Raw genomic sequence first — 27,402 nt, 5'->3', positions numbered from 1 at the left:
AAATCCCACCCCATGCTGCGCCCAGATGTGCTCTCGGGCAGAGAACATCGACCCCTCTACTTTATTCCAGTTCACTACTAAACGAAACACGGCCTCGAGGTACTTTAGAAAATTTGTAAGAAAATCCGTCTTAGCTTTCAACACGAGGCTCCTCCTGCACTTGCTGGTGTAGCAGTATGAGTTTAGGCAAGAAAAGAAAGAGCATGACAAAATATTGTAACAGAATTCTGCATTAGAAACCATGATAGTGCAATTAAGTACATCCATATATTACGAAGATCATTTATACAGTATTTCACCTTCAACAGTAGTATATGATTTTCTTGCTGGCCAATGCCTAGCTTATGGGTTCAGAAAAACTATTTCTGCTTTTCCTTATTCTGCATTTGTCTGGCAATTTGCTCTTGGATAGAAGCACTAATTTCTGGAAAATTGGAACATATACTCCTTGTTTCAAAACGGAATGGAAGGAAGAGGGAAAAAATATGTACATCAGAGATAGGCAACATAAGCTCATAGTTTTGCCACTTGTTGACTGTATGTTGGATCAATGCACACAACTACCTGCAAGATTTTGGGAGACAAATTTTGTAGTGTGAATTACAATTGCGAGAGAAGTACAAAAAATATACATGATGGGAAACAGTTTTATCCAGAGAACCTCTAAACATGAATGCATCGTTTGATGCATGGTGCCTTACAAACTAACAAATGGCAGTACATGGGTGGGTTCATGTGACATAGAGTAACTCCATGTCCATATCAACGGTTTTCAGTCAAAACGAGAAGGGAAGAGTCCCAAAGTTTTAATGTGAGGTTCGTTTGTTTCACTGTAGAATGGGTGGAATGAAAAACAAAAAAGGAACATATAAATTTCAATTAGAGATGTTTTGTTGGAAGTAAACGTTAGAGCTGTAATTTATTTCGGTCGGGGCTACTATTTTATATGCAAAAACTGTAAAATACATTACAAAGTGTAAAAGATTTCACTCACTTTATTTTATTTCTGGGCATTCCATGTTGAAACAAAAAGAGCTGAAGTCCCGCAAGCTTTAGAAATTGTCATAGAGAAAGATGAATATAAAATGGGCAAAAGGTTTCCTTGACAGCCATCGAGGGACCAAGTATCTGCTATGTGGTGGTTCTATTGGTACTTCAATTTTATACGCATGTTGTCTATCATCTATTATTTTAGTAAATTTCAACCCAATCCAACTTTCCTACATGGAGACATAGAGCTTGACAAATGGTTGAGAACTCAAATTTATCAGTTTCAGTTAACCATTTAAAATACAAGGACGCAAGCTCACTAATGGCGGGCCAAATGGTTGAGATTGGGTCCTAAATTTGGCACTGGTTAATCAATGGGTGTATAGCCCTTCCAACCACCAGTCTGGCAATACCAACCATCCAAATGACTCTAAATGGTGGGCCATAATGATAAGCTTATTTAACTAGACTGTCAAGTAGAGATAAAGAAAACTGTCCGGGAGCAGAGCGCCTGCACCCAGACACAAGGTGGGGTGAAATGACTGGTTGCCCCCCATGAAATTCCAAAATCTTGCCCTTGTTGATGCTTCAGAGCGTGCTTCCATTGGCCCCTGCGCTGGTGCATGGGCCACACTCCCGGACAGAAAACTCTTCCCCAAACAAAAATTAAGGCATCTTTCTACTTTTGTGCCACTTGGTCTTCTAATTGCTGGCTGAAACTTTACCAATGAGATGAGTGCTGGGTTCTTTATGACTTGGGAGTTGGGATCTACCCATTCATTGTCGCATGGCATGTTGTGATTCCTAGTGGCATATCAAATTGCAATGTTTTGTTTGTTCTTTTTTTTTTGGGGTGGGGGGGGGGGGATGGGATTGAAATATGTACCTTGCCAACACTTTTTCCAGAATGCAGATACTCAACAGCGTCCGCAACAGACTTGAGGCCCAAAAACTTCTTTGGGTCCACAGCAACCTATAATGAGTAAACATGAACTTAATTAATTATTCTAATTAGTAGTAAGAATAGCAACCAAGTGTTCTCAAGAGAAAAGTGAAACAAGTTTTGATGATGATGCTATTTAGCAAATTAAAAGTTTATCTTTTGCTGGATCAAGGAGACATGGGATAGTATCAGATAGATGGGTTTTCCACTTTAAATAAATTTCCAGCTCAACAATATATATATATACACGGCCGTGCAAGCATGCACGGTCGTGTCCCCTCTCACAAAGAGTTGGAAAAGTCATAAACCCCCCACCCATATTTAATGCCTCGAAACTCCCACCCTCTCACATGCACGGCTTACACAGTCGTGTATGAAAACTGTCCCCATCTATATATATATATATATATTAACCTGAATATTATCTGGGACCTGGGCCAGCCCCTACGATTTTATTAAAGTGAAGCCAACTAAACGAATACAAAGGGGGGGGGGACATTCCTGCCTAATCCCAAGCCCAAGCGAAAACATTAGCACACAAACCCTCAAAGAAATAGCTCACAACCAAACCCAAGCAGATACAAAATTATAATCTTAAAACTGGAAGACCACTTGCATCCTTGCGAGAAATCCTTCGAAGATCCTGAGTTAAGCTAGAATCTCCGTGAAAAATCGTGTCCCTCTTTGAATCACATGCCAACTTAGCCAGAAAATCCGCAGCCCCAATCCCTTCACAGTATGTGAAAGAAATCATAGGTTTAAGGAAGTCAATCAGCCCCAAAACTTCCTGAAACCAGTACCAACCTTTCCAAAATCTGCATTTTCTTTTCGCAATGCACAGAACAGTTGCCGCCGAATCTGAATTAACATGAAAATCCTTAATTCCTAAACTCTCACAGAGTTTTAGACCATCTCTCATCGCCCTCAGCTATTCACCATAGAAGTTTGCAAAGGCAGCAATAACCCATCCCTCCATATTCCTTATGATACCCCCACCCCTCCTACTCCCAGATTACCTTTGCAAGCACCATCTACATTAAGCTTAAGAGAGGAAAAAGGGGGGCACCAGAACACCGGAACCGGCGTTCTAAAGGCTCTAGGATGATGAGTTACACCAAAGTACTGAAGAATAAGAGATTCCCTGAAAGAGGGGAACTTAACAAACGAAGAATAAAAAGGAATCTCATTGATCCAATTTCTAATTACCTTCACAATGCAGCCGGCCGACCGAGTCTTCTCCCCATGCCTGCGATTATTCCTTTCTTTCCATAATTCCCAAATTATGAAAGAAGGAAGCAGTCCAATAACCATACCACATAAGCTGTTGACCATTGCATGACTATGCCAAAACAAAATACGACTATGCACCTCCTGCAAAGGAACAAGTTCCACTTCACACAACTGAGAGAAAAAGCTCCAAACTTTATGCGCTGTCCCTCCAGCAACCAGACAGTGAGTCGCCGTTTCACAGCAAGGAGGCCCACAACACTGACACTTCGAAACTAATGGCACCATCATCTTCATGATGGTATCATCCGTGGGAACCCCCCAAGGGGATCGTTCGATTCCAACACCACTTAGCAAATGGTTTATCGATCAAACCAATTCTGATTTCATTCCACAAAGAACTCGTTGAGATCTTACCATCACTCGCTGGCGTCCAAGCAAGGCAATCCTCCTTATCAGACAGAGAGAAACTTCCATTCAATAGGCTATCACGAACAGTACTTGAGTCGATCTTAAACATCACCTCCTGATTCCAGCTCCCATCCACATTTAAAACCTCCTTAACCTGAACAGCGAGATCAAGATGAAGAGCACCATCTACAAATCCACCAGAGCTCCCTAACTGGACCAGTAATCCAACTAAAAATAAACGTCACCTTTTCCAATGAGCCACCGAGAGTTTGACAGCAGAAACTCTTTATGCAATAAAGTCTTCCTCCTAGATGCCGACCCACCAGCCTTTAAACCTGCCAAGACAATATGCTCATTCTTAAGGTATTTTGCCGTAAAAAATGAGCACCATAAAGATTTTGAAGATAGGAGTCTCCACAATCCCTTTGAGCGCAAAGCCAGACTCATGTCTTCTACCTGATGGATACCCAGGCCACCTTCAGAGATCGGCTTACACACCCAGTGATGTCGCTTACCCCAATCAGAATGTCCCCACAAAAAATCTGAACAAATGCCATTAAACTTTCGAATCACAGTCTTAGGGATGTCCAGAGTCGAAATAATATGAATCGGCATTGATGCAAGCACATGTTTAAGCAAAACAACCCTTCCACCTGATGACAGTAATTTTCCTTGCCAGCCAGCAACCTTTCTTCGCATTTTAGATAAAAAATCATCAAAGAAGTTTATGCGAAGTCGTTCTTTCTGGGGAATCCAATAACCAACTCCACCATACGGCACCTGCGTTCGGAGGTTTTCTCGCTCTTCATGAAACAACTTTTAGCCTTATTTACAAGTTGTCCTGAGAAATTTTCATTCCTGTTGATAAAGCCACAAATTTGTTTCAACGAAGTCTTCAACCCCTTGGAAAATATATTGTATCATCAGTAAATAGACTATGCAAAATTCCCGGGCATCCCCTAGGAAGCTGAAAAAATTTCACTCTTCCCTCCACAAACAAGGATCTCAAACCCCTGCTAAGAACCTCCTCCGCAATAATAAAAAGAAAGGGCGACAAAGGGTCCCCTTGACGTACCCCCCTCAAAGACTTGAAACCTGAGGGACCACCATTAAGAACCACAAAAAACCAACAATTTTTCACTGTCTTCTAAATCAAGTTGATCCACTCTTCCGCAAAACCAAATTTATGTAAAACTTTATACAAAAAGTCCCATTCAAGCCGGTCATAGGCCTTTGCCATATCTAGCTTAAGCACCACATTACCACGACGTGTTCCTCTATTTATGTCTTGAACTATCTCTTGCACCAAGGCTATATTGTCATGAATATTCCAACCTTGAATGAAGGCTCCTTGCTCCTCCGAAATAATAGAGGGGAGGATGGTGGCTAACCTTGTCGAAATAATCTTAGCAATTATTTTATAAGAAAAGTTACATAAACTGATAGGGCGAAAGTCCGACATTACCTTTGGATTATCCTTCTTAGGAATTAACACCAAGTTAGCCAAAGTGTAACACCGCGGCAAAACACCCCCAGCAAAAAAATCCTTAACCACAGCCCAAACATCATTTCCTATAATCTCCCAGCAAGCTGTAAAAAAATAGCCTGTGAACCCATCCGGCCCTAAGGCACTATCCGCCGATAAATAAAAAATCGCCGTTTTCACCTCCTCTAAAGAAGGGGAAACCAAAAGAAGCGCAATCTTCTCTTTAGAAACCAGTGGGGGATGTACTGCAAAAGGTCCTCATCCTGCTGACAATTTTGAGAAGAAAAAATGTCAGAAAAAAAATCTTACCGCCCCGGCCACTATATCTGCGGCATCCGTGACCCAATTGCCATTGACATCTTTAATTTTATTCACACCGATGCTGTCTTCGAATATTGACCGTGGTATGGAAAACTTTTTGTATTTCTTTCCCCCTCCTTAAGCCATTTCACTCTCGATTTTTGTCTCCAAAAAATTTCTTCTTGAAGCAAAACTCCATTGAGAGCATTTTTGGCTTCCTAGGCATTTGCTCATACTCAATTTCCGCTCTGCAAACACTATCCTCCGCCTTTCTAACATTCTGGTGAATATTGCCAAACACCGATTTATTCCAAACCAGAAGATGAGCGCGAAGCATCTTTAATTTAAGGAAAAGGGTGTGAAGAGGCGAGCAGTAGCATGGAGCCGCCCAACACTCCCTAACACAATTCAAAAAATCCGGGTGAGAGAGCCACATCTGTTGAAATTTAAATGAAGAAAATTTAACAGCCACCTGCTCAGAAAATTCCAAAAGAACGGGGGCAAGGTCCGAACACACCTTGCTCAAGTGAACCACTTTACTCACAGCAAAGGAATTAGCCCATACGCCATTAAAAGGAAACAATCAAGACGAGCTACAACTTTGCCACCGCCATTTTGGTTATTAGACCAGGTAAAAGAATTACCTTGAAAACCACCATCGAAAAGCCCAATTGTATTAAAAAAATTCCCAAAATCCTCAAGAGAAATTGGGCAAGCTGATCTCTCCCTAACCTTTTCAACTGGATCCAAAACAGCATTAAAATCCCCCCCCAATCGCCCAAGGAATGTTAGAAGATCACACATCCTCCAGTAAACCAGCCCAGAGTAAACGACGATCCCCCACCGAGCACAGAGCATGCACAAAAGTAATTAAAAATTTGGGGGAATTAAAAGAGGAACATTCCAGCGCAACGATAAGGTTGCTCCATTGTGACCAAATGGTTGCAGGTTTGAGTCAGGAAACAGCCTCTCCGCGACGCGGGGGTAAGGCTGCGCACATGATGATCCTCCCCAGACCCTGTAGTGGCGGGAGCCTCGTGCACTGGGTACACCGAAGGGAAACAACCTCTCCGCGAAGCAGGGGTAAGGCTGCATACATTATGATCCTCCCCAGACCCTGCAGTGGCAGGAGCCTTGTGCACTGGGTACACCCAAGGGAAACAGCCTCTCTGTGAAGCGGGGGTAAGGCTGCGTACATTATGATCCTCCCCAGACCCTGCAGTGGCGGGACCTTCGTGTACTGGGTACATCCAAGGGAAACAGCCTCTACGCGAAGCAGGGGTAAGGCTGCATACATTATGATCCTCCCCAGATCCCACAGCGGTGGGAGCCTCGTGCACTGGGTATGCCTTTTTTTTTTCTCAAGGGAAACAATAGAAAAAAGGCTAGTTTGAGGCACCAAAAAAAAAAAAAAAAAAAAAAAAAGGAAACAAGGCCAACCACCCAAAACATTGAAAGAGAGTTAGCTAAAACCACGCCCAGCAAAAACACCAAACACACAACTCCAAACCCCCACCTCCTAAGTGATGCAGTTGCAAGGTGGGCCGACCTGACCCAGGAAGAACCAGGTCCAAACCTGATTGTCGGTCCAATAGTGGTATTTATGATATAGCTATTTGTGATACTTCTGTAATTTGAATTTTGAAGTTAGTTTATTTTTTATTGGATTTAGCCAATGGTAGGAGTAAGAGTCCTAGGTAGTTTCAAGTTTGTGGTTTCAGGATTAGGATTGTTTTGAGTCTTTATATTTGGATGCATGTAACCATCGATTCTCAGAGTTGATTGAATAGAAAATTGAGTTTTGATGTGCTGCTGTGCTTTGGTGCATTGCGTGGACTGGTGATTGGTGACAGACCAGCCAAGGTTCCTCTGTTTGAACTCCTCCTTCCAAGTTTAATCTCTCCCTTAAGTAACCTCGCTTCTATTCTCTTTTATAATTTATTCTCATTCCTTCTTTTATTTTGTTTATCTTCTCCCTCCTATTGAGTCGTAAGACATCATCTCCCAGGGGGTGAAATCCATAATAGGCATATAGAAACTATTGTACGTCACATAACATCAAAAGTATTGGTTTCAGAAGATGGAATGTCTAATGTTTTTTCACCTGGAGAACAAATTGGATTATTGTGAGCAGAGCGAACAGGGCATGCATTGGAAGAAGCGATCTCTTACTGAGCCGCCTTATTGGGAATAACGCGAGCATCTCCGAATACTCAAAGTTTCATATCTAAGGTGAGTTTTCAAGAAACTGCTCGAGTTTTAGCAAAAGCCACCCTACGGGGTTGTATTGATTGGTTGAAAGGCCTGAGTTCGAAATCATAATAGCCCATTCATATTCAATCATCGAGATTCAAGGAGTTGAGTCAATTGACATTTTTTAGGACAGATTTAACTCAATGAAAAAAGACTCGTTTAAATTGTTATTTGAATGTTCAATAAATCTTAGCTTAGTATCTAGTATCTTGGGATGCTGTCATCTATTCATTGTTTCTGGCAGTACTAACTGCCCAAAAAAATTAAGTGAAACTTTATCCATTCTTCACTTTTCTGCCTGAGATTTCATGTGTTGATTATACTCCTAGGGGCGACTTATCCTTCCCAGTTTGACTCCTTAAGAACATCATAGTGCTGAGAATCATACCTGCAAACAGGGATGATTTTGAGTTTTCCACCAGGTTCAGTTTTAGTGGTTGAATAATCTTTCTTCCACTGTGTTTTTGGGTGTTCATTAGATGGATTCAAGAGGGCTGGCAGTAAGGATTCTTATCCTGAAATCCTAGGTCGATTGATGTTTGTATGTGAGAGTGCCTCCAGCGAAAATTCTGGTTCTACTGCCTTGCCTGTTCAATCGAGAGGTAGAAGAAGAAGATCGATCCTTTCTTATATGCAAACAAGGCTAGATTCTTGTTAATTACATAAAACCAATTCTTCATTAATTTGTTTCTAAGTTATTCCCCCCTCCACTTTACAATTAGAGAAAAATCCTTTCCCTTATACTTGCCCCTCTATCCCAAAGTCCCTTTTTCCCTTCCAAATATAGTTATCAAGGCATCGCCTAGCTGTTCAGGCTCCTTGGTCGCCTTGCCGCCTTGATTTTGGACCCTCTCCAACGCCTTGGTCACCTTGCCGCCTTCATAACTATGCTTCCAATAGGGTCCTAAACTGTTACCAGAATTTATAGAACTTCCACTGGTCTTTTATATACGGAATTTGATTACTTAGGGGGGGTCCAAAGCAACCTACATTAGGGTTTCGGAACCCTAGGTTCCATTATTAAGTCTCTACCCCTCCCTCAGGAGGAAAGGAGAACAAAAAAAAAAAAAAAAACTCCAAAATGGATTAGTTATGGAATATACGAATAAACAAGAAAAGAAATAAACAGAAACAAAGCATATATATAATAAAAGCAAAGGATTGATCTACCTCAGAAAGACCAAAAACCAGTCCACAGCCAACTCTAGAATGCTGAATTTATTGATTTCAAATACATAACTTCCATCTCTGGATATACATAACTTCCATCTCTGGATACACTATTTCATAGATTATAGAATGGACTGACCCTATGAAGAAAGAGGTAAAAGGACTAAAGTCGATAAAATAAATGATGGAATTCAGATGCAAGATAAGAGTAGTTCTGACTATTCTTTAGACAGCATTAGATGAGCCCAGAGCAGCTTGAAATTTATGAAGCCATTTGATGATTAATAATGCAGATTCAAGATGAAGATTTAAATCCCATTATAAATTCCAGCATCATCATCCTCTGTGAGAATATTGTAAACAGAGCAGAAAAATTTGGACCATCCTCAGAAAGAGACATGTGGGAAAAACAGAGATCATAGTACTAGTATTAGCATTGCTAAACACCATAACACATGAAGAGATGAAAAAAGAGATAAAATTACCAAAATAACAGGGCGGATATGGTGAAATTTAACTATTATTCGATAAAGAACTTTCTTGAAATGCATACGGAGAGAGTATATACATACAGGCATAAAAGTTTACTGCAAAGTAGGCCTTTGATTACCTTAAGCTTTCCCATGGAGAAAAGATGAACAAGCCTATCCAGATGTTCTTGCCACAGATGAGCGTACTGGACCAGGAAAAACCCAGCCTGAAATAAAGTAACAGATCTCCAAATAAGACAAACTAGTTACACTAGAAAGAGCACCTGCAATAGAATCTGAGCATGTTCATCAGGTCTTAGAAGAGTTCGTTCATATAACAGCAGCATATATTACTTATGCTTCCGGTATTTTGTAAAAGTTGGAGCAAACTGTTGGGCAACTGGATCATGGGTTGTCATTGTTGGCAACTTGTGTGGCAGTATTTGATGGCATTATGGAGTTGTCCGGATGATGCACAGGTGTTGTGGCTGCCAGTATATTATATGTTTTATACAGTGTTTGTCATAAGGATGAAGAAGCAGATGAAGGCTGTGAAACCCACCTCTAATTTGAATTTTTTCGAACTTGTGTGATTACAGGTTCTGGGTCTGTGTCTACGCTTGCCTCTATGTTGTAGGCTGCATCAGTGGTGGATTCAGAGCAATCCATTGACACACCTATGGAGGATTCTGAGGAGCCAGTACAGCTAGCTATCCTTGAGTCTGAGAATCCTGCCGGGTCCCAGCAGACATGCTGGATCGAGCATATGCAGAACCTCACCATCTCCTAGGCTAGTTTATATATTGCATTTTTGCTTAATTACTGTACTAGGGGCAGAATAGTAATTTTTACCTAGTGGGACCCACACCTTCATGCTATAAAGGCTTAAGTTATAACTTAAAAACTTGAACTAAGTAATTAATTAACTTTAAAAACAGATTTGAAAATTACATTCCTAAAACTAATTCTAATTAAAACATAACAAACATACCTTAGTAGAATTTTACTATATAAGAAACACTTAGTTTAGGATTCATTTTACACCTAAACAAGAAATCGTTTTCAGCCTTGGAAGCTTAGCAGAAACTAAGGGAAAAGAGAAGGAAGAAGAAGAGAAGAGAAGGGAATCTAGGGTTTGATCTCTTGGAACTTGGAATTGGAACTGCTACCACCATCTCCTCTTCAATTTCAGGTAGATATTCCAACCTCAAACCTGATTTCTCAACTTCTTCTCTAGTATTCTTGCTGAATTCTTCTTGGGATTAAAACCCAATTTAGCCTAGACCTAGGGGATTAGATGGTTTGTGATAGAATCCCAAATTGGACATGGGCATAGCTTGGTAGATCACCAAAGCCAAGCTGAAATATCAGCCTCTTCTTTTCTTCTTTGGTTTCAGCCATGTTTCACAAATTTCAAGAATTCTTTTTATTTAATTCTAATTGGAAACTTAGATTTGATCTTGCATGCAAATGGTCAATAGTTTCCCATGGCTGTAACCTATCTTTCCTCTAAGCCAATTTTGGAAATAGCCCCCATGCATGAAGGGATCCATGAGTTTTGGATCTCAAACAGCCACTGGTTGGCCAACCGGATTCAAACAGCTGAACCCTACAATCAACTGGATTCAGCCAACTCTGAATCCAGTTCTACCCACAGGCTTGGTTTTGGTTCTTGTATACTTTGGGCTTTTACCCAGGGCTATGTTAGACCTAATAATTGTTGTTTATTGGTTATATAGGCAATAATAACATCAAGTGGTGTAGTAGTTTGTGTGTATTGGAGTTTCAATTGACTAGGATAATTTTCCAATACAGGTAAAATTCTGACTTCTTTGGGAGTGTTTCTTCTTTAATTACTGTTTATGCTGGCTGCCATTGACATTCATCATCATAGTAGTACTTAATCATGTAGTTTTGTAGCTTTTATTTTGCATTAGATAAATGCATTTTATAGGTGTCATTTCATATTGCATTTGCATACTTTTATTATGATCTATTTTGATGTGTTGAGAAATGATGTTTGACTGCGTAATTACTATCTACTGTCGCCTCACATGACATCATGTTTAGAAATGCAATGGTTAGGCTATCATAAACCCAATGCTACGACCCTTGCCAATAGGGGTAAGGTGTTGGATAACCCGTAGTAGGTCTGAAGGGTTAATACCGAAATGCCATTCACTGTCCCAGGTCTGATGAGTACTTACCGGAATGGGAACAACAGTAGGGTTATCACTGGGATTATTGCAGGATATTGGTGTCGCTGACCATCTTCCCATGATGCTATATTGTGATAACAAGGCTGCCATTAGCATTGTTTATAACCCTGTCCAGCATGATCGTACTAAGCATGTGGAGGTTGATCGACATTTCATCAAGGAGAAGCTTGAAGCCGGACTCATCTGTATTCCCTTTGTGAAGTCTGCTGATCAGTTAGTCGATTTGTTCACGAAGGGGCTAAGTGGCAAAATGTTTCATCCTATTTTAGTCAAGTTGGGCATGCATGACACATATGCACCAACTTCAGGGGGAATGTTGGATTGTATGGGCCAGAATACCGTGGGGGGTATTCTGGACCTTTTACCTCTTTATTATGCTTTCTATTGTGTAAGGGCAATTCTGTCCATGTTTATTTAATTTTCTCATTACAAATATAAAGCTTGGGATCGTCTAAGATTAACCAAGCATTATTATTCTCTAATTCAGATCTGTTAACACTCCTCAATAAGTTGATAGCTTCTATCGTGGATCTACCTGGCATAATGCCAAATTGGTTCACCAAGATATGAGTCTCTCTTCTCAAATAGGCTTCAATAACCTTCTCCCAAAGTTTCATAGTGTGACTCATTAGCTTTATGCTTCTATAGTTATTGCAGCTTTGGATATCACCCTTATTTTTGTAGATCGGGACAACAATGCTTCTCCTCCATTCATTTGGCATCTTCCTTGTGTTCATAATCCTGTTAAACAGATTGGTTAAGCAATGAGCACCACAATCTCCAAGGCTTTTCCACACTTCTATTGGAATCTCATCAGGGCCTGAGCCTTGCCAGTTTTCATCTTTCTTAAGGCTAAATTAACTTCTGCAACACTAACCTTTCTTACATATCTATGACATGTAGTATCATGTTGAATAATGTAATTGTCCTAGTCATGTCCACTCGACCTATTTCCATGAAATGATTAATGAACAATATAGGGGAGAGAAGTCGATTCTCTCTCTCGACGGTTCTCTCATCTTTTCTTCTTCTTTCTGTCTTCTCCTCGCTTCCTCTCTTCTCTTCGTTCTCTTTTCTACTCAGCCTTTACTTCCTTGTTCCTTGTTTGAATCAATCCATACTTTATTTCTAACTTGGTATCAGAGCTTGGTTTGAGAGTCGACCAAGCTTACACTTTCTTTCTACCTCTCTTTGGAACCCTAGAAAGGTAGAGGGTTCCAATAGAGACTATACCATGTAAGATAATACTCTTAGAAGACCTACTAGAGTTCTTTCATCAACTACAAGACCTAATGGAGGAAGATTTGGGGCTGTGAAGGTCGATTGAAGAGTAAGAAGCCCAAAACAGTGTTACTGCCAGCCTCCTCTTCATGTCTGAGTTTCTCTCTCATTAACCACTATTTAGAGTGTGGCTAAGCCTGCTAGAATCGCCCAGGAGGTACCTTTCAGGTCCCTAGGTCCTCAGTTGCTTAAATGGAATGGTATGGAAGCACGACCCATTCTCTCCCTTTTTTTTTTTTTTGTGTGGTAGACAACCCATTCTCTCCCAGCTTCACAGGTACCGCTAGGTTCACCTTTTCATACTGTTTTTGCATAAAATGCTTTGTTATGTGTTGAATGACTGGTATTGGGTGGAAAGTTACATTATGTGGAACTTATTGGTTACTATGGATTGCGACTATGTTGTGAGCAATGCATTTGACTTGATTTTCTTCAAGAAACTGTGGTTAGTTTGCTTACTGGATTTTTTTTTTTTTTTTTTTTTTTGGGTAGAGTTTACTCCCCACTTGATTCCGGTATCACATTGGTAATTGGTTCACTATGTGTGTGATTACCATGTCTGGTTCTGAGGTCAGTGGACCTGTGGAAGCTTCGGCTAGTAGTTTGGGTGGTACCAACCCCAGTATGAGTCTCTTTGAGAACCCCAATAACCGGATATCCATTGTAAAGTTGGACAATACCAACTATTTGGATTGGGTTAAATCGGTGAAGTTGTCTTTGCGAAGTAGGGGGAAACCGGGGTACATTACTGGTTCTATTAGGGCCCCTACATCGACTGATCCCACGTATCTGAAATGGGAGACCGAGAACTCAACCGTTATGACTTGGTTGATTTTCTCCATGAAACTCGAGATTGGTAGAAGATTTATGAGGAAGGAGATTGCAAAGGAGATTGCAAAGGAGATTTGGGACAGTGTCTTTAAGATATTGACCGAGTGGGTGACTCGACAAAAGTTTATCAACTCCTTCAAAAGGTCATCGCTATAAAACAAGGTGACCGGAGCATTTCTAAATATTACAACACTATCATTGGTCTCTGGGAGGAGTATGATCATTATAGGGAACTCCAACTATCAACCCCGAGGATGAGGCAAAAGTGTATAGGACACTTGAGAAGGAACGTGTTCTTATTCTACTTGGCAGGCTGAATCCAAAATATGAAAGGTCCCCTCTTCCATCTTTAGATGAATTTTGTAGCAATTTATAGAGTGAGGAGACCGGAAGAGTAGCCATGGAGACTACACCATCCCTAGAGAGGTTTGCACTTGCCTCTAGCTCTCACAAAGACTAGAGAAGTTGGGGGAGAGGGGCCACCCCATGGAGATGATAGAGAAAGATTCAAATGTGATCATTGTGGGAAATCTGGGCAAACTAAAGAGAGGTATTGGGTATTTCATGGTCGTCCCCCTAGTATACGTGGTGGATCCATCGGTATGCGTGGTGGCAGGAGAGGGGAGCTAGAGCCTACACTGTGATGACTGAGACTGAGCTTATGGGGTACCCATCTGGACTGCAAGCAGATCATGACTCCCTTACTAGAGAGGATATTGCAACGTTTTACATGATTATATCTCGACTTGGCAGCTCTTCTACTACTCCTACAGTGTCAGACTCTTTGGCCTCCACCTTGCAGGTCTCTACATTTGCACCTTCCACTGTTCCTTGGGTCATTGACTCCAGTGCCGTCGATCACATGACTGGTATGTCTTAGTGTTACGATTTCTACTCTATTTTCTATAGTAGGGATAAGGTTAGGGTTGCTGATGGTTCCCTTTCATCTATTTCTGGTAAGGGTAGTGTTCAGGTGACTTCTTCTATTTCCATTGACGCTGTCCTTCATGGTCCTAACTTTGCCACTAATCTATTATCTGCAAGTCATTTCACTAAATCTCTAAATTGTTGTGTCACTTTATTCCCTTCTTATTTTTTTTTTCCAAGATTTGGTGATGAAGAGGATTATTAACAGTGAAAGTGAGGAGAAAGTACTCTACCTTCTTGAGCCCTGCACACTTGTTTTGCCTACTGCTCAGTCCTATGTGTGGCCAGAGTGACAACAGTACTATAACTTTGTGATGCTTTGGCATCAACGTTTGGCCACTCATCTTTTGTTGTTATGAAAAAACAATTACCATACTTGTTTACTTCTTTTTCTTCTTCTCATGTTTTTCAGTGTGAACCATGTATTTTTGCTAAACATTGTCATTCATTTTATCCTTATCATGGTAATAGATCCACTGTTCCTTTCAATATTGTGCATTCTGATGTTTGGGGACTTGCTCCCACTATCTCTTTGTCTGGTTATCATTATTTTTTTTCTTTTGTTGATGACTATTCCTGGTCCACTTGGAGTTTTTTGATGAAACAAAAGAGCGATGCCTATGATGCTTTTAAAAATTTCTATCAGCTGATTTGTATTCAATTTAGTATTCGCATTCAAATCGTTCATTCTGATAAGGGGCATGAGTATATGTATGGGGGTCTCTAACAGTTTTATACATGAAGTTGCTTGTGTCGATACCCCCCAATAAAATGGGGTGGCTGAGAGAAAAAATTGTCATTTGTTGGAAGTCACTACGAGTCTCCAGTTTGGCATGCAAGTCCCCAAGGCATTTTTGTCTAATGCCCTTCTTGCTGCTTCCTTTCTAATCAACTGCATGTCCACTCAGCTTTTTGGCTCCGAATCCTCACTGGAAACTTTATCTCCTCAAGTTCCTGCTTTCTCTCTTCATCCTAAGGTGTTTGGGTGTGTGTTTTATGTCCACATTAATAAATCAGCTCGGATTAAGCTTGACCCCTAAGGCACTCAAATGCCTTTTCCTTGACTATTCCACCTCTACCAAGGGGTATAAGTGCTACCATCCTTCCTCCCGAGGCGACTTCTCTCCAAAGATGTCACCTTTGAATCTATAGCTTTCTTTTGTGCTTTCGGATAGAGACAATGTCATGGTGTGATCTCCTGCTAGTGATGGTCTTTTCTCTACAAGGTCGGCATGGAATGAGGTCCGACGTGGGTCACCAGGAACTTCCTTCGCTAAATGGGTCTGGTGTCAGGCGCTGCCCCCGAAGGTGGCTTTCTTTTCTTGGCAGCTTCTTATGGGTAAGATCCCCACCGATGATTCTCTGATGGCTCTTGGTATCCCCCTGGCATCCAGATGCAACTGTTGTGGACAGACAAGAAGGGAGACCACGGATCATTGCTTGGGTTCTGGAGGTACGGCTGCTAAGGTTAGGATTTTCTTTTCTAGACTTCTGGACATTCCTTTCCTGCTCTCTCAGGATGTCAGAAGTCGGGTGTTACTCTGGCAAGAGTCGGCGGGCTGCAAGAGCCTTAGTGCCTACATAACAGGGATCTTGCTTGCCTTGATTATTTGGGAGCTTTGGAAGGAGAGAAACAATAGAAGGCATGGGGAGAGATGTCGTACTGCAGCGTCCATTATTGAGCGAGTTAAGAGGATGGGTCAGAGAGGTGAACCTGCCCTCCAAGATCGGTCAGCTGGGATCCTCTAGGGATGACTTAGTTCTTCAGTGTTTTGGTCTTTTGGCGCTACCTACAAAGCTGAAACCCCCCCTCCCCATTTACTGGTGTCCCCTTTTTCTCTCTGTTAAGCTTAATGTGGATGGTGCATGCAAGGGGAACCCTGGTCGGGGTGGAGGGGGATGATAGGGATAGGAATGGAGTGGTTTTGGCTGCCTTTGCTAACTTCTATGGAGACTGCACTAACTCCATAGCTGAACTCAGAGCACTGAGAGATGGTTTGCGTTTGTGCCAGGAGCTTCACTTGGCTGAGATGGTGGTAAACTCTAACTTGGCTACCACGGTTAGAATGGTCAACCTCAAGAAGTGTAATTTATGGAAGGGATGGTACTAGTTCCACGAGGACTTGGCTCTAGTCTCCATTACGCAAGCTCATGTGACTTTCGCATTTCGTGAAAGCAACAGAGTAGCGGATTGGCTGGCTAATCACGCTTGTGAAACAGGTTCCTCCCTCACCTTCCATCAGGGCAGTATGCTGGGTGGGGGTTTCGCAAGTATTATTAGGGAAGACAAGGCAGGGATGCAAGTCTTCAGCGTTTAGCGAGCATGATTTTCTTGTGCGGGGAGTGAGGTTTCACTTAGATAGGCCCTTGTGTGGTCGTGAGCTGTGGGATGAGGTAAGGCGGAATGTCTTTGATTATTTTTCTGGAGATTAATAAAATGCTAGGGACTGGCCCGGGTCCCAAGTAAAAAAAAAATAAAAAAATTATAGCTTTCTTTTCTCCTCATCAGCATCCTCTTCAAGGGGAGAATAATGCGAGTGAACAGGTTGCTTATATCATCTCTTTTCTTCCCCCTTTGCCTATCCCTAGTCCTACTTGTATTGGGAAACACAGAAGTGGATGTTGTTGACATTGATAACCATTCAGGTGTTGGTACTGGAAATGAAAAGGAGGTTGTTGTGTACAAAAGAAAGGGAAATAAAGGAAAGAAGACCTGCCAAGAGTCTTCTTTAGATCCACATCATGATTTCCACCCACCTCAGTCAAGTAATATTCCTCCTCCTACCTCTGAGTTACATCTTCCCATTGCCATTCGAAAGGGAAAGAGAGATTGTACTAACCCTATAGCCAAGTTTGTTTCCTATAATGCTGTTTCTCCTACTGGTATTGCTTTTTCTATCTTTCCTCTTCTTCCATTCCCAAGAATGTCACTGAGGCCATGTCTGACTTAAAGTGGAAGGAAGCCATGTCCGAGGAAATGATGGCACTTGAGAAGTTGGACACTAGTTGATCTTTCCAGGGGAGAGTTCTAGTTGGATGCAGGTGGGTCTACACAATTAATTACCAATAAGATGGTGCTGTGGAAAGATTTAAGACCCGGTTGGTGGCCAAAGGGTACAGTCAGGTGTATGGCATTGATTATCAGGAGATATTTTCTCCTATGGCGAAACACAACTCGATAAGAGTCCTCCTATCAGTGGCAGCAAATAGAGACTGTCCATTGTATCAGTTGGATGTGAAGAATGCGTTTCTCAATGGCAACCTAGAAGAGGAAGTATATATGAAACCTCCATTTGGTTTCAAGTTTCCCTTAGCTGAAGGGAAAGTGTGTCTCCTCAAAAATGCACTTTATGGCCTCAAACAGTCTCATAAGGCTTGGTTTGAGCGATTTAGATAGGCCATTCTAAGGAATGAGTATTCCTAGAGTCAGGCCAACCACACTTTGTTTATCTGGTGAGGTAATGGTACTATCACAACTCTTATTGTCTATGTGGATGACATTGTAGTGATTGGGAATGACAAAGATGAGATACGTAAATTGAAATTATACTTGACCCAACAGTTTGAGATTAAAGACCTTGGACTCTTGAAGTACGAATTGGGGATTGAAGTGTCAAGATTAAAGAAGGGAATCAATATTTGCCAAAGGAAGTTTGAGCTAGAATTGTTGAAGGGAATAGGGAAGTTAGGTTGTAAACCAACAAACTCTCCAATTGATCAAAATCACAAGCTTAGTGAAGATTATGGTCCTTCTCTTATAGATGCAGGAAAGTACCAGAGATTGGTGGGGGAGCTAATCTACCTCTCTTTGACTCACCCAGACATCACCTATGCAGTTGGAGTGGTGAGCCAGTTTATGCATGCCCCCAAAAGTGGGCACTTGGATGTTGTTTATTGCATCATCAGATACTTGGAAGTCTTCTCCAGGGAAAGGACTTTTATATGCCAGACACAACCATTTGTGGATAGAGGGTTGCACTGATGTCGATTGGGCTGGTCCAGTTTCTGACAGGGGATCTACATCAGGTTATTGTACATTTGTAGGTGGTAACATGGTTAAATGGAGGAGTAAAAAATAACCTGATGCAGGCCTACTTGGGCAAGGCCATATCAACAACCATCTACCAGCCATAAGGATTATTTTTGGAAGCTATTGTTAAGCACAACCGATTGCAAGCCGCCCCATTATTGTGGGAAAGATAGAGTTGCCGGTTGGGGAAGAATTGTAGTATTTATTTTCCTTCCTATATTTTCGGAAGCTTATTTTGAAGAAAATCTACACAAAATCACCAACGTTATCACTCACGATTTGCAAGTTTCCTCCTTCCCTAGTCTCGATTTTGTGGTGATTGCTTGATATCGATTCAGGGTTTTGGGAGGTGATTATTTTTTTTTCGATTTCAGTTCTTCTTTTTGGTGGTTTGAAGGTACTTTGTAAGGTTTTCCCTGAATCGATCCTTGCTGGATAATGAGATTGCATCGATTTTTTGTTCTAAAATTGATCTCTGAATTTTTCGTTGGTTGTTGGCGATCGTGTTTGCTTGCTGATTCATCACTTTTGCTCAGTTTTTATTAGTTGTTGGTGAATTTCTGCATCCGTTTGTTTGATCGAGATGGGTGACCCAACTGAAGATTCTAAAGGTGTTATCTCTGAGGTTGTTTCGGGCTCTTCCAAATCTATTACAGAGAAGAGATTGGAAGGGGTAAGTAATTTCCAGCAATGGAAGAAAATTGTGTGGGTTGTTTTGACTGGTCGTGGCCAATAGAAACATCTTACAAAGGCCAAACCAGAGGATGATGAAGCGTGGGAAATTGTAGATGCATGCATTCTGGGACAGATGTTGAATAGTATGGATTCACAGATTGTTGACTTAGTGACTCACATAGATACTGTAAAGGAGTTATGAGATTACTTACATGTTTTGTATTCTGGACAGAATAATCTATCCCGTATATATTAGCTGTCACAGGAGTTCTATCGTGCTGATAGGAAGGGACGTCCGTTGACCCAATATTTTGCCGATTATAAACGAATGTTCGAAGAGTTAAATGCATTGCTGCCCATTAGTTCGGATGTGAAATAGATGCAAGATCAAAGTGAACAACTTGCGGTCATGGGATTTTTGGGAGGACTGGGCCAAAAATATGACTCAGTACGCTCCACTATTCTTGGAGGAGATAAAATTGCCTCATTTGTAGAAACTTTTTCTCGCGTTCTTCGTGTTTCTCGTGATAGTTCCCATGAACCAGCAGCTACTCCTGGTGAGAGCTCTGCCCTTGTTGCTTCTAGTCAAGGGAGAGGTAATGGTGGACGTAATGGGGGCCGTGGTGTTGGTATAGCTGGCCGTGGAGGTGGAAGAGGCAATGGTAATGGTAATGGTGGTGAAAATTCTGGTTCTGTGAAGACTTGTAATCACCATGGTCAACCAGGACACATCCAACACTTTTGTTGGAAACTTCATGGGAAGCCACCGCAACAGCAATATGCTAATTCAACAGCTAGTACCGAGTCTCCTGCTACACCTTTTGAGGGTAAGTTGGTAAGGTTATCTGATGAGGATTATGCTCAGTTCACACAGTTTCAGATTTCTCGGCCTTCTACATCTTCCTCCACGGCTACTTTTGCTCAGATAGGTAATGCCACTGCATGTTTCTCCACTTCTCGTCCCTAGATCATTGATTCAGGTGCTTCTGATCATATGTCTGGTGTGTCAGGTAATTTTTCTTCCTTTCGGTCTTCAGAGTCTAGTGTTACATTGGCTGATGGTTCCCTTGCCAAAGTCACTGGCACGGGTACTGTCAACCCAACTAAGTCCTTGTCCTTGTCCTTGTCTTCTGTTCTCCATTTACCTGACTTCCCTTGTAACCTGCTTTCTGTTAGTAAAATTACTAAAGCCTACAATTGTTCATTGACCTTTTATCCTGATTCCTGTGTTTTTCAGGATCTTATGACAAAGAAGACGCTTGGTAGGGGACGTGAGCAAGGGGGGTTGTATCATCTTGAAGACTCTCCTTCAGTTGCTTATTCCAGTGTTTTGTCTCCACACCAAGTTCATTGTCGGCTGGGCCATCCGTCTTTGCAGAGTTTACAGAAGTTGGATCCTCGTTTTAGTTCCCTTTCTAGTTTAGAGTGTGATTCCTGTTACTTCTAAGATGGGATTTAAATATTTTGTTACTTTTGTCGATGGCTATTCTCGAGTCACCTGGATTTATTTAATGAAAAGTCGTTCTGAGCTGTTTGCCATTTTTCGTGCATTTGTTACTGAAATTCAAACTCAGTTTAATAAGAATATTTATGTTTTACGTAGTGATAATGCCCTTGAATATTTTTCTGCTCCATTTAATTCTTTTATGGCTGACCGTGGCATGTTGCACCAGTCTTCTTGTTCAGATACACCCCAACAAAATGGTGTAGCTGAACGGAAGAATAGACATTTAATGGAAGTGACCCGTTCAATTCTTTTTGAGATGAAAGTACCAAAAATCTTTTGGGCTGATTCTGTCTTGACTGCCTGTTTCCTTATAAATCGTATGCCATCTTCTGTGTTACAGGGTGGGATTCCTCATTCTCTTTTATTTCCTACTGATCCTCTCTTTGTTTTACCACCTAAAATTTTTGGGTGTGTTTGCTTTATCCGTGACCATCGTCCAGGTCTGTCCAAATTAGATCCCCGGGCTATTAAATGTATTTTCTTGGGTTATTCACGCACTCAAAAAGGTTATCGGTGTTATTCACCAGTTCTTCGAAAGTACTTTGTCTCTGCGGATGTTAACTTTTTTGAGTCCACTGCTTATGATGATACATCTTTTGTTTCCTCGGAGTTGGATAAGGATCTTCCTTTATATGTGGTGCAACGTACTATTTCCTATGGTCAACCGGCTGCTGCTCTGTCTCCGCCACCTCCGCCTCCGCCTCCGCCTCTGCCTCCTCCTGTTCGGCCTGCCTGTCCTCCTGTTCGGTTTACATTTGTTCGGCGTCCTCGAGATGATACAGCACCCCTGGTCTCTACTGATCCTCCAACTTCAACTTCGCCTGCGGATCCTACTCCTCAGTTAAGTATTCCTTCTTCTGATCCTGATATTCCCATTGCTCTTCGTAAGGGTGTTCGTAGTTGTACTCAACATCCTTTGTCTCATTTTGTTTCTTATACAGGCTTATCTGCTAACTTTACTGCTTGTCTCTCTACTGTTGAGTCTTGTCCTAACCCTACGTCTGTTTCAGAGACATTATCCCACTCTGGCTGGAGGACAGCTATGGAGGAGGAATTGGCTGCCATGGCTGAAAATCACACTTGGGACTTGGTACCATTACCTACTGGCAAGAAGGCTGTTGGTTGTCGGTGGGTATATGTGCTTAAAGTGAACCCTGATGGTTCTTTGGCTCGTTTGAAGGCACGCTTAGTTGCCAAAGGTTATACATAGGTTTATGGAGTTGATTATCTTGATACCTTTTCCCCTGTTCCCAAGCTTGCATCTGTTCGTCTTTTGATCTCTCTTGCCGCATCCCATCATTGGCCTCTTTTTCAGTTGGACGTGAAGAATGCTTTTCTTCATGGTGATCTCCATGAGGAGGTTTATATGGAGCAACCTCCTGGGTTTGTTGCTCAAGGGGAGCCTGGTTTAGTGTGCAAAGTTAAGAAGTCGTTGTATGGTTTGAAACAATTTCCCAGGGCTTGGTTTGGGAGATTTTCAGATGTTGTTCTGGAATTTGGGATGACTCGGTGTGGCAGTGATCATTCGGTGTTCTACCGGCATAGCAAGGCTGGCAGGATATTTTTGGTGGTATATGTAGATGATATAGTCATCACTGGTGATGATGTTGAAGGCATTAAGCAGTTTAAGTTACATTTGCAGTGTAAATTTCAGACCAAGGATCTTGGTAAGTTGAAGTACTTTCTTGGAGTTGAGGTAGCTCAGTCTAGTAAAAGTATTTCTCTCTCCCAGAGGAAATATGTTCTTGACCTGCTTTCCGAAACAGGTATGCTTGGGTCTAAACCTTTGGATACTCCAATGGACCCAAATTTGAAGTTGACAGCTGATAGTGGTGATGCTCCTGATGATCCGGAAAAATATAGAAGACTTGTTGGTAAATTAAATTATCTCACTGTGACTCGACCGGATATTGCCTTTCCGGTTAGTGTAGTAAGTCAATTTCTGTCCTCTCCTAGGACGTTACATTGGGATGCTGTGATTCGAATTCTGAGATACCTCAAGAAAGCTCCAGGTCGTGGTCTACTCTACACTGATCATGGTCATGGACGTGTTGAGGGATTTTGTGATGCTGATTGGGCTAGTTCTCCTTTGGTTAGGAGGTCTTCCATTGGGTATTGTGTCTTTGTGGGGGGAAATTTGGTGTCCTGGAAGAGCAAGAAACAACCAGTCGTAGCAAGATCTGGTGCAGAGGTAGAGTATCGGCCTATGGCACAGGTTACTTGCGAGCTGATGTGGATGAAGCAGTTGTTGACTGAGTTGAAATTTACGAAAGAGTTACCTATACAGCTGTGGTGTGATAATCAAGCTGCTATCCATATAGCTTCCAATCCTGTGTTTCATGAGAGGACGAAGCATATAGAGGTTGATTGCCATTTTGTTCGAGAGAAACTACAAGAAGGTTTTATTGCTCCACAACATGTTCGTACAAGGGAGTAACTTGCTGATATTTTTACTGAGTCCTTGGGAAGTGTGAGAATTGATTATATTTGTAACAAGCTGGGCATGATTAACATCTATGCTCCAGCTTGAGGGGGAGTGTTAATATGCTTTGGGTACTGTTCACGCAAACAGTACCGTACACTTTTCACGTGAACAGTACCATACACTGTTCACGTGAACAGTAACTAGAAGATGAGAGTTGTTAGTCAGGGGCAGTTTGGGAATTTCTCTTGTGTGTTAGCTCTACCCTATTATTAATAATATTGGTGAAGAGGAGAGAACAATTTTTCATTCGATAGTTCTCCCCAAAGGATTACAGCCACTTCTCTTCTTCTTCATCTTCTTCCTCTCCATCTTCTGCATTAAATCTGGTTTTATTTACATAGACAACAGTTTCTTCAGCCATATAACATAAACATCATCTTCTATCCAAAAAGAAACCTCTACTCAAACTGCTCAAGAGTCAAAAACTTCTTTGGGGAGAGAACCCATGCGAGGACACTGATCTTGATGTAGTAGTACTTCTCCAGATAACCACCCTATCTTTTCTCTCTTTTTTTTAGTAGAAGGTAAGACAATTACCAACCCCCCTCTAGTTTCAGGGTCATACTTAAAAAGTTGAAATGGCTTTCCACAGACACTGACAGTTTGCATCATTATTTTCATCTCTTTTTTTCCTCTCATATACTCTGCAGCCTTTGAAGGAGATCAGCAACTTGGGCCTAATCAGTTTTCGGACTTCAAGGTCCAGAAAGCAGAAAATGTAATGCCCATATAGGCCTGATCAGCACAATCAAATAGGCAATATCCCAACCATTAGGGGTCAGCTACAATGCTGTTTAGCATTCCACTCTTACTAAGACATATTTTCCGGCATTCATGTCTTTCTTCATTACTTCCAACCAAAGTCATGTTGTCATATTTTCCGGCATTCAAGTCTTTCCTTTGGGTTTTTAGAACCTCCAACTTGCACCGTATCACTCTTCACCAGTGATTTCATTAGTCGTTGTTTTACATGGTTTCACCACCCCTACAATTTTAGTTTTAGTTCCTAACATACATCCACATACAGCATCTACAGTTTAGCCATAAAAAATTTCCATTTACTAGTAATTAAAAGACAATGATGACCCCATTCTAGAAACACCTCTCCATTTCATCCCCCATCTCTAGACCTGCAGGCAACAGCCTCTTCAATTTATTCCTCCATAGAGAGGGGGGATAATGTTTGCTAGCACTTTAGCATCAGGAATTAACATTGACAAAGATTGGTGAGGGTATAGAATTAAGGCATTGATGTTATCCATTTATAGTTGGTCCTTCATATGGAATGACTACGTTGTTATTGGCACATATGATATTTTTGTTCAGCAGCAGAATAATTTAAGATAGGTATATTTTCATAACATTGATATTTGGATTTTGGGGTTTGGTTAAGGTTCATTCATCTTCAATCTCACCGACAAAGAAGAATTTAGTTGCCATAGATTTCTTTTTCATACATCTGGAACAAGGAAACTTGCAAAAAGCACCCGGATTAAGAAACTAGCTTGTCCTTCATGTTTCTTGGAATCCAAGATATCAATTCGAGACAATCCATTTAAAAAATAAGGAGACGTATCGGTATGTATCATAGCGGTATCGACCGATACTGATACGTATCGGTCCGTATTGTATCATATCGGTCGATACTTTAAACCATATCAGGTGGCAACGGAAGCAGCCATACACAGTGGGCATGTGAAGGGCACCCATATAAGTTTAATCACCATTCACAAGATTGGGAAGAACAGCAAACAGAGCTCCATGAGGGTTCCAAACATCGATCAAGAGGTCTAGTCAGTAGACTAAATCACTAAACTATGGGAGGTTGCAAGTCACATAAACCTTGCGTCATTCCTTTCTTCATCAGTGTAGAAGCACTTCAGTTAGAAGCAAGAAAAAGGAAAAAGTGTGAGAACATTTCTTCTTCTTCTTCTACACAAGGTTTACAAGTTCTAGCCTACGAATATAATCATCTTGGAACTATAAAAATAAGACTACAATTGTTTGAAAAGGAACTCAAAAATTTTGTAGGAACGACTAAGAAAGAATAGGAATTGCAGGTTACAGGTGGGTCGTGGGTGTCCCTACTTGCATGACAAGAAGTCAAATGCTTCTCCATCCCCTAAGCTGGGCTGCCATGTGTATCCCCAAAAAGGAAGGTGGCCTAGGCATTAGAAGAATCAAAGAAATAAATTCTGCTGATATCATTAAGCTTATCTGGAAGATTGCCTCAAAGAAGAAAAGCATATGGGTCGATTGGATATACTCGGGTCTCCTTCGCCAGGATTCAATTTGGACTGCCTCAGCCTTGTCGGATGCTTCTTGGGTTTGGCGCAAAATTCTTGCTAACCACCACCTAGTGCTTCAGGTCATTCGCTCCAAGATTGGTGATGGTCTCTCTTCCTACCTTTGGGTGGGACACTGGCACCAAATGGGAATTCTTCTCCACTTGGTCACTCCGAGAATCATTTATGCTTCGGGACTCCACAGACTCTCCTTGGTGGCTTACATCCTTGATCAAACTGGCTGGGCTCCCCCCTCCACTTCTACCCCCTCCCTTAACCTTATTTGGAATGAGCTTCCATCCATTCCAAGAAGGCCTGTGGCAAGAGGTGACTGTGTTACTCGGTCGTCGAACAACTCAAGTTCCTTCTCCTCCAAGGTAGCCTGGAATCTCATTCGTTTGAAAGGCCCGTTGGTTTCTTGGTGTAATCTTCTTTGGTTCAAGCATCACATTCCTCGTCACTGCTTCACGGCTGGAGAGTCTTCACCAACTGTATCCCAACTCAGGCCTTTCTCCGCAGCCGGCAGATCTCAGTCTCCCCTTCTTGCTGCCTTTGTTGGAACAATGCTGAAGACTTGAATCATCTTTTCTTTGATTGCCCTACTGCCGCTGCAATTTGGAAATGCATTTTGAGCAAATGCTGGCCTGCCCACAAAAGAATTCTCCCTTTCTCTAGAGAGTGGATCTGGATTGATATGACCTATGCTGGTTCCTCTATTTGCGATTCGGTCGGAAAGATGGCTTTTTGTGCAACTCTCAACCATATTTGGATGGAGCGCAATATCAGGAAATGGACCTCCAATTCTCGATCTTACCAAAAGATTTGGGATTCCATTTCTTTTGAGATTAAAGCAAAGTTATTGCTAGCTCCTCCCTCCCATTGTTTAGACACCCCAAGGAACAGGCTCATTATTGATTCCTAGGGTCTCTCCAATGTTTCTTTAGTTGCTCCAGCCACCCTTAGCTAACGGTTGGGCTTGCTGTTTTATTTTTCTTTCTCCCCTTCGGGGCCCCTTGTTTTCTTTCTTTCCCCTTTGGTAATGAATTTATTTATTTACCCCAAAAAAAAAAAATTACACTTCACAGGAGAACCTTTCATGTAGTGTTAATGATCATGTGACTTGGCAAAAATTAAAATAAGAAAAGTTCTTGTAGTCCAAAGATTTATGGATATAAATTATAGTATAAATTGTTCCCATAATTTTCACTTCTCACTTCTCAGGAATACCTATCATGAAGTTCTTTCCCCTTTTTCTTTAATCTTAAGATGGTTTTTAATATGGCCATTACTAATAAACCTATAAAGAGCGTGACGGAAATACAATATCCGACAATATGCAGAATTGAAGAGTGTACTACATCCTGAAAACCAAGAACAGTAGATGGAACTTTCAATACAAAGTCACAAATAGTTAATCAATCTGAGAGTCAACATACCACAGTCTGGCTTTTTGCTAGGATTTTCTCACAAAGTCCAGTATAATTTGAAGGCATCCATCCTCGTGCTCCTTGGTACTGTAACCATAAATCAATAATTGTTGGTCCATTGACTAAGAAACATAACATATTACATCATTATAAACGTCTGAATAAAAAAAAAAAAAAAATGGCATTCATATTCCAGTTATTTCATGTAGCATTTCAATAAATCTGGAGTGGAGAGAACACCACGTCTGTTAATATTAAGTTCCCTGCATAACCATTATTTGGCACAAACACCTCAAAGAAATCTTAAAGGCCATACGTGTAGACGGCTAAATCATTTTATTTTTGTCGATATTGATTGGCAACGATGAAAGAACTTCAAATTTATGGCCATAAATATATAGGAAACAGGAAAAATCTTCTCCATTTATGATCGACAAATAAAACACTGGATAATCGGATTTTAAGATATCTATCATGGACATCCA

At 41.3% G+C, this 27,402-nt stretch overlaps 1 protein-coding gene across 3 annotated transcripts in view; it reads right to left on the bottom strand.

Annotated features, from left to right (window-relative positions):
• Positions 1–375: 375 nt before the first annotated feature.
• The window catches only part of LOC122661975 (prostaglandin reductase-3-like), a 40,687-nt gene continuing 13,660 nt past the window's right edge, over positions 376–27,402 (bottom strand). For 2 of the 3 annotated variants that reach the window (XM_043857501.1, XM_043857502.1), the window contains exons 3-6: positions 26,927–27,020; positions 9,391–9,477; positions 1,877–1,963; positions 376–564 (exon numbers count right to left, since the gene is read on the bottom strand). In XM_043857501.1, the coding sequence (XP_043713436.1) occupies positions 514–564; positions 1,877–1,963; positions 9,391–9,477; positions 26,927–26,983 (282 nt within the window). In that variant the 5' untranslated portion in view covers positions 26,984–27,020 and the 3' untranslated portion in view covers positions 376–513. The remainder of the gene's footprint in view (positions 565–1,876; positions 1,964–9,390; positions 9,478–26,926; positions 27,021–27,402) is intronic. The other variant, XM_043857503.1, reaches the window with a different exon arrangement.

Source organism: Telopea speciosissima, chromosome 5, assembly GCF_018873765.1.
Source record: "Telopea speciosissima isolate NSW1024214 ecotype Mountain lineage chromosome 5, Tspe_v1, whole genome shotgun sequence".
NCBI lineage: Eukaryota > Viridiplantae > Streptophyta > Magnoliopsida > Proteales > Proteaceae > Telopea > Telopea speciosissima.
Note: the sequence above shows the minus strand (reverse complement) of the source record. Positions and strands in the feature narration are given on the sequence as shown.